This window comes from Carassius carassius, chromosome 6 (assembly GCF_963082965.1).
Source record: "Carassius carassius chromosome 6, fCarCar2.1, whole genome shotgun sequence".
Lineage (NCBI taxonomy): Eukaryota > Metazoa > Chordata > Actinopteri > Cypriniformes > Cyprinidae > Carassius > Carassius carassius.
In genome coordinates this window covers 31,059,438-31,068,296 of record NC_081760.1, presented here as the reverse complement: position 1 = coordinate 31,068,296, position 8,859 = coordinate 31,059,438, and the positions used below count along the sequence as shown (strand labels likewise).

General features: G+C 40.6%; 1 protein-coding gene across 1 annotated transcript in view; it reads left to right on the top strand.

The window, feature by feature from the left end:
• The first annotated feature begins 1,053 nt into the window (after positions 1-1,053).
• The window catches only part of LOC132141693 (serine-rich adhesin for platelets-like), a 54,992-nt gene continuing 47,186 nt past the window's right edge, over positions 1,054-8,859 (top strand). The window contains exons 1-6 of the mRNA XM_059551358.1: positions 1,054-1,936; positions 2,066-3,721; positions 3,833-3,976; positions 4,091-4,897; positions 5,282-6,099; positions 6,768-6,993. Coding sequence (XP_059407341.1) covers positions 1,054-1,936; positions 2,066-3,721; positions 3,833-3,976; positions 4,091-4,897; positions 5,282-6,099; positions 6,768-6,993 — 4,534 coding nt within the window. The remainder of the gene's footprint in view (positions 1,937-2,065; positions 3,722-3,832; positions 3,977-4,090; positions 4,898-5,281; positions 6,100-6,767; positions 6,994-8,859) is intronic.

The window sequence follows — 8,859 nt, the reverse complement described above, 5'->3', positions numbered from 1 at the left end:
TTAAAGCGAGACGCTTCTGACACTCTCTGTTGTTCATGAGTGGTTTGATACAAGGAATGCAACTGCTGAAACCCATGTCTTGTATACGTCTGTGTGAAGTGATTCTTAAAGCACTTAAAGACTTCAGCTGCAAACTCTTTTTTAGTTTGTGGATCTCCCCAAAATTTTTTAATGGGTTTTGTGTCACAATCCTCTCCAGGATGTGGTTATCCCTGTTGCTTTTACACTTTTTTTCTACAACATCTTTTCCTTCCCTTCGCCTCTCTGTTAACGTGCTTGGACACAGAGCTCCTTGAACAAGCAGCCTCTTTTGCAATGACCGTTTGTGTCTTGCCCTCCTTGTGCAAGGTGTCAATGGCCGTATTTTGGACACCTGTCAAGTCAGCAGCCTTCCCCATGATTGTGTAGGCTACAGAACTAGACTGAGAGACCATTTAAAGGCATTTGCAGGTGTTTTAGCTGATTAAAGTATGGCACCAGGTGTGTTCAGTATTGAACCTTTTCACAATATTTTAATTTTCTTGAGATACCGAATTTTGGATTTTCCTTAGTTGTCAGTTATAATCATCACAATAAAAAAAATTAAAAACATTTGAAATATATCAGTCTGTGTGTAATGAATAAATATGGAATTTTGAATGGAATTAGTGAAATACAATTTTTGATGATATTCTAATTATATGACCAGCACCTGTGTGTGTGTGTGTGTATATATATATATATATATATATATATATATATATATATATATATATATATATATATATATATATATATATATATATATATGTATATATATATATATATATATGTATATATATATATATATATATATATGTATATATATATATATATATATATATATTACAGGAATGTATTTCTCTTTACAGTGTGTCTGTGGTGTGCTGTTCATTCTGGAACTAGAGTTGGGTAAGTGATAATAATAAGTAATAAGTGTCATTGCTGTTTCATCTAATAAAAAACATGTTTTCCTGATAGGTAATACAATTTTAGATCTAATATTTTTCTTTTAAAAAATACAGTGCTACAACAATGGAGTCTACAACTTCAGGATATACAGATTCAGAAGCCACAACTGTACTTCCCATTACTACCACATCTGATTCTACAGGTACAAATACGGATACAACACTTCCTTCAACAACCATGCCTAAATCTTCAGAAATGACAGCTGCAGCTGAAACAACATATACTGCATCCACAACCACAACTGAACCTTCCACTACTACAGCTATAACCACAACAACACTTGAACTCACAACAACTGAATTCAAAACATCAGAGAGTACAACAGCAGAAGCTGCGACTACGTCAACATCCACAACTACTGAAATTCCCACAACCACAGATGTGAGTACAGAAACCACATCTTTTACTTCAACAGTGGTCCCTACAACTTCAGAAAGCAAAACAGCTGAAACCACAACTACAGCTTCATCAACCACTCCTACAACAACAAACAATCCCACGACATCAACAGCTGTAACTTCAGATTCAACAACTCTCACTTCAACAACAGTGCCTACATCTTCAGAAACAACTGCACCTGTAACAACATCAGGAACTACTACATCCACAACTACTGAAATTCCCACAACCACAGATGTGAGTACAGAAACCACATCTTTTACTTCAACAGTGATGCCTACAACTTCAGAGAGTACAACAGCAGAAACCACAACTACAGCTTCATCAACCACACCTACAACAACAAATGATCCAACAACTTCAACAGCTGTAATTTCTGAATCTACAACTCTCACTTCAACAACAGTGCCTACATCTTCAGAAACAACTGCACCTGTTACAACATCAGGAACTACAACATCCACAACTACTGAAATTCCCACAACCACAGATGTGAGTACAGAAACCACATCTTTTACTTCAACAGTGATGCCTACAACCTCAGAAAGTACAACAGCAGAAACCACAACTACAGCTTCTTCAACCACACCTGCAACAACAAACAATCCCACAACCTCAACAGCTATATCTTCAGAATCAACAACTCTCACTTCAACAACAGTGCCTACATCTTCAGAAACAACTGCACCCGTAACAACATCAGTAACTACAGCATCCTCCACTACTGAAATTGCCACAACCACAGATGTGAGTACAGAAACCACATCTATTACTTCAACAGTGGTGCCTACAACTTCAGAGAGTACAACAGCAGAAACCACAACTACAGATTCATCAACCACAGCTACAACAACAAGCAATCCCACAACGTCAACAGCTGTAACTTCAGAATCAACAACTCTCACGTCAACAGTTATACCTACATCTTCAGAAACAACTGCACCTGTAACAACATCAGGAACTACAATATCCACAACTACTGAAATTCCCACAACCACAGATGTGAGTACAGAAACCACATCTGTTTCTTCAACAGTGGTGCCTACAACTTCAGACAGTACAACAGCAGAAACCACAACTACAGTTTCATCAACCACGCCTACAACAACAAATGGTCCAACAACTTCAACAGCTGTAATGTCTGAATCTACAATTTTCACTTCAACAGTTATACCGACATCTTCAGAAACAACTGCACCTGTAACAACATCAGGAACTACAACATCCTCAACTACTGAAAGTCCTACAACCACAGTTGTGAGTACAGAAACCACATATATTACGTCAACAGTGGTTCCTACAACTCCAGAGAGTACAACAGCAGAAACCACGACTACCGCTTCATCAACCACACCTACAACAACAAACAATCCCTCAACCTCAACAGATATATCTTCAGAATCAACAACTCTCACTTCAACAACAGTGCCTACATCTACAGAAACAACTGCACCTGTTACAACATCAGTAACTACAGAATCCTCCACTACTGAAAGTCCTACAACCACAGTTGTGAGTACAGAAACCACATCTATTACTTCAACAGTGGTGCCTACAACTTCAGATAGTACAACAGCAGAAACCACGACTACAGCTTCATCAACCACACCTACAACAACAAACAATCCCACAACCTCAACGGCTATATCTTCAGAATCCACAACTCTCACTTCAACAACAGTGCCTACATCTTCAGAAACAACTGCACCTGTAACAACATCAGTAACTACAGCATCCTCCACTACTGAAAGTCCTACAACCACAGTTGTGAGTACAGAGACCACATCTATTACTTCAACAGTGGTGCCTACAACCTCAGAAAGTACAACAGCAGAAACCACAACTACAGCTTCTTCAACCACACCTGCAACAACAAACAATCCCACAACCTCAACAGCTATATCTTCAGAATCAACAACTCTCACTTCAACAACAGTGCCTACATCTTCAGAAACAACTGCACCCGTAACAACATCAGTAACTACAGCATCCTCCACTACTGAAATTGCCACAACCACAGATGTGAGTACAGAAACCACATCTATTACTTCAACAGTGGTGCCTACAACTTCAGAGAGTACAACAGCAGAAACCACAACTATAGATTCATCAACCACAGCTACAACAACAAGCAATCCCACAACGTCAACAGCTGTAACTTCAGAATCAACAACTCTCACGTCAACAGTTATACCTACATCTTCAGAAACAACTGCACCTGTAACAACATCAGGAACTACAACATCCACAACTACTGAAATTCCCACAACCACAGATGTGAGTACAGAAACCACATCTGTTTCTTCAACAGTGGTGCCTACAACTTCAGACAGTACAACAGCAGAAACCACAACTACAGTTTCATCAACCACGCCTACAACAACAAATGGTCCAACAACTTCAACAGCTGTAATGTCTGAATCTACAATTTTCACTTCAACAGTTATACCGACATCTTCAGAAACAACTGCACCTGTAACAACATCAGGAACTACAACATCCTCAACTACTGAAAGTCCTACAACCACAGTTGTGAGTACAGAGACCACATCTATTACTTCAACAGTGGTGCCTACAACTTCAGAGAGTACAACAGCAGAAACCACGACTACAGCTTCATCAACCACACTTACAACAACAAACAATCCCACAACCTCAACGGCTATATCTTCAGAATCAACAACTCTCACTTCAACAACAGTGCCTTCATCTTCAGAAACAACTGCGCCCATAACAACATCAGTAACTACAGCATCCTCCACTACTGAAATTGCCACAACCACACCTACAACAACAAACAATCCCACAACGTCAACAGCTGTTACTTCAGAATCCACAACTCTCACTTCAACAACAGTGCCTACATCTTCAGAAACAACTGCACCTGTAACAACATCAGGAACTACAACATCCACAATTACTGAAATTCCCACAACCACAGATGTGAGTACAGAAACCACATCTATTACTTCAACAGTGGTACCTACAACTTCAGAAAGTACAACAGCAGAAACCACAACTACAGCTTCTTCAACCACACCTACAACAACAAACAATCCCACAACCTCAACAGCTATATCTTCAGAATCAACAACTCTCACTTCAACAACAGTGCCTACATCTTCAGAAACAACTGCACCCTTAACAACATCAGTAACTACAGCATCCTCCACTACTGAAATTGCCACAACCACAGATGTGAGTACAGAAACCACATCTATTACTTCAACAGTGGTGCCTACAACTTCAGAGAGTACAACAGCAGAAACCACAACTACAGATTCATCAACCACAGCTACAACAACAAGCAATCCCACGACATCAACAGCTGTAACTTCAGAATCAACAACTCTCACGTCAACAGTTGTACCTACATCTTCAGAAACAACCGCACCTGTAACAACATCAGGAACTACAACATCCACAACTACTGAAATTCCCACAACCACAGATGTGAGTACAGAAACCACAGCTGTTTCTTCAACAGTGGTGCCTACAACTTCAGACAGTACAACAGCAGAAACCACAACTACAGTTTCATCAACCACACCTACAACAACAAATGGTCCAACAACTTCGACAGCTGTAACGTCTGAATCTACAATTTTCACTTCAACAGTTATACCGACATCTTCAGAAACAACTGCACCTGTAACAACAACAGGAACTACAACATCCTCAACTACTGAAAGTCCTACAACCACAGTTGTGAGTACAGAAACCACATCTATTACTTCAACAGTGGTTCCTACAACTCCAGAGAGTACAAAAGCAGAAACCACGACTACCGCTTCATCAACCACACCTACAACAACAAACAATCCCACAACCTCAACAGATATATCTTCAGAATCAACAACTCTCACTTCAACAACAGTGCCTACATCTACAGAAACAACTGCACCTGTTACAACATCAGTAACTACAGAATCCTCCACTACTGAAAGTCCTACAACCACAGTTGTGAGTACAGAAACCACATCTATTACTTCAACAGTGGTGCCTACAACTTCAGATAGTACGACAGCAGAAACCACGACTACAGCTTCATCAACCGCACCTACAACAACAAACAATCCCACAACCTCAACGGCTATATCTTCAGAATCCACAACTCTCACTTCAACAACAGTGTCTACATCTTCAGAAACAACTGCCCCTGTAACAACATCAGTAACTACAGCATCCTCCACTACTGAAAGTCCTACAACCACAGTTGTGAGTACAGAAACCACATCTATTACTTCAACAGTGGTGCCTACAACTTCAGAGAGTAAAACAGCAGAAACCACGACTACAGCTTCATCAACCACACTTACAACAACAAACAATCCCACAACCTCAACGGCTATATCTTCAGAATCCACAACTCTCACTTCAACAACAGTGCCTTCATCTTCAGAAACAACTGCACCCATAACAACATCAGTAACTACAGCATCCTTCACTACTGAAATTCCCACAACCACACCTACAACAACAAACAATCCCACAACGTCAACAGCTGCTACTTCAGAATCAACAACTCTCACTTCAACAACAGTGCCTACATCTTCAGAAACAACCGCACCTGTAACAACATCAGGAACTACAACATCCACAACTACTGAAATTCCCACAACCACAGATGTGAGTACAGAAACCACAGCTGTTTCTTCAACAGTGGTGCCTACAACTTCAGACAGTACAACAGCAGAAACCACAACTACAGTTTCATCAACCACATCTACAACAACAAATGGTCCAACAACTTCGACAGCTGTAACGTCTGAATCTACAATTTTCACTTCAACAGTTATACCGACATCTTCAGAAACAACTGCACCTGTAACAACAACAGGAACTACAACATCCTCAACTACTGAAAGTCCTACAACCACAGTTGTGAGTACAGAAACCACATCTATTACTTCAACAGTGGTTCCTACAACTCCAGAGAGTACAAAAGCAGAAACCACGACTACCGCTTCATCAACCACACCTACAACAACAAACAATCCCACAACCTCAACAGATATATCTTCAGAATCAACAACTCTCACTTCAACAACAGTGCCTACATCTACAGAAACAACTGCACCTGTTACAACATCAGTAACTACAGAATCCTCCACTACTGAAAGTCCTACAACCACAGTTGTGAGTACAGAAACCACATCTATTACTTCAACAGTGGTGCCTACAACTTCAGATAGTACGACAGCAGAAACCACGACTACAGCTTCATCAACCGCACCTACAACAACAAACAATCCCACAACCTCAACGGCTATATCTTCAGAATCCACAACTCTCACTTCAACAACAGTGTCTACATCTTCAGAAACAACTGCCCCTGTAACAACATCAGTAACTACAGCATCCTCCACTACTGAAAGTCCTACAACCACAGTTGTGAGTACAGAAACCACATCTATTACTTCAACAGTGGTGCCTACAACTTCAGAGAGTACAACAGCAGAAACCACGACTACAGCTTCATCAACCACACTTACAACAACAAACAATCCCACAACCTCAACGGCTATATCTTCAGAATCCACAACTCTCACTTCAACAACAGTGCCTTCATCTTCAGAAACAACTGCACCCATAACAACATCAGTAACTACAGCATCCTTCACTACTGAAATTCCCACAACCACACCTACAACAACAAACAATCCCACAACGTCAACAGCTGCTACTTCAGAATCCACAACTCTCACTTCAACAACAGTGCCTACATCTTCAGAAACAACTGCACCTGTAACAACATCAGGAACTACAACATCCACAACTACTGAAATTCCCACAACCACAGATGTGAGTACAGAAACCATATCTATTACTTCAACAGTGGTGCCTACAACTTCAGAAAGTACAACAGCAGAAACCACAACTACAGCTTCTTCAACCACACCTACAACAACAAACAATCCCACAACCTCAACAGCTATATCTTCAGAATCAACAACTCTCACTTCAACAACAGTGCCTACATCTTCAGAAACAACTGCACCCGTAACAACATCAGTAACTACAGCATCCTCCACTACTGAAATTGCCACAACCACAGATGTGAGTACAGAAACCACATCTATTACTTCAACAGTGGTGCCTACAACTTCAGAGAGTACAACAGCAGAAACCACAACTACAGATTCATCAACCACAGCTACAACAACAAGCAATCCCACGACGTCAACAGCTGTAACTTCAGAATCAACAACTCTCACGTCAACAGTTATACCTACATCTTCAGAAACAACTGCAACTGTAACAACATCAGGAACTACAACATCCACAACTACTGAAATTCCCACAACCACAGATGTGAGTACAGAAACCACAGCTGTTTCTTCAACAGTGGTGCCTACAACTTCAGACAGTACAACAGCAGAAACCACAACTACAGTTTCATCAACCACACCGACAACAACAAATGGTCCAACAACTTCAACAGCTGTAACGTCTGAATCTACAATTTTCACTTCAACAGTTATACCGACATCTTCAGAAACAACTGCACCTGTAACAACATCAGGAACTACAACATCCTCAACTACTGAAAGTCCTACAACCACAGTTGTGAGTACAGAAACCACATCTATTACCTCAACAGTGGTTCCTACAACTCCAGAGAGTACAACAGCAGAAACCACGACTACCGCTTCATCAACCACACCTACAACAACAAACAATCCCACAACCTCAACAGATATATCTTCAGAATCAACAACTCTCACTTCAACAACAGTGCCTACATCTACAGAAACAACTGCACCTGTTACAACATCAGTAACTACAGAATCGTCCACTACTGAAAGTCCTACAACCACAGTTGTGAGTACAGAAACCACATCTATTACTTCAACAGTGGTGCCTACAACTTCAGATAGTACAACAGCAGAAAACACGACTACAGCTTCATCAACCACACCTACAACAACAAACAATCCCTCAACCTCAACGGCTATATCTTCAGAATCCACAACTCTCACTTCAACAACAGTGCCTACATCTTCAGAAACAACTGCACCTGTAACAACATCAGTAACTACAGCATCCTCCACTACTGAAAGTCCTACAACCACAGTTGTGAGTACAGAAACCACATCTATTACTTCAACAGTGGTGCCTACAACTTCAGAGAGTACAACAGCAGAAACCACGACTACAGCTTCATCAACCACACTTACAACAACAAACAATCCCACAACCTCAACGGCTATATCTTCAGAATCTGCAACTCTCACTTCAACAACAGTGCCTTCATCTTCAGAAACAACTGCGCCCATAACAACATCAGTAACTACAGCATCCTCCACTACTGAAATTCCCAAAACCACACCTACAACAACAAACAATCCCACAACGTCAACAGCTGTTACTTCAGAATCCACAACTCTCATTTCAACAACAGTGCCTACATCTTCAGAAACAACTGCACCAGTAACAACATCAGGAACTACAACATCCACAACTACT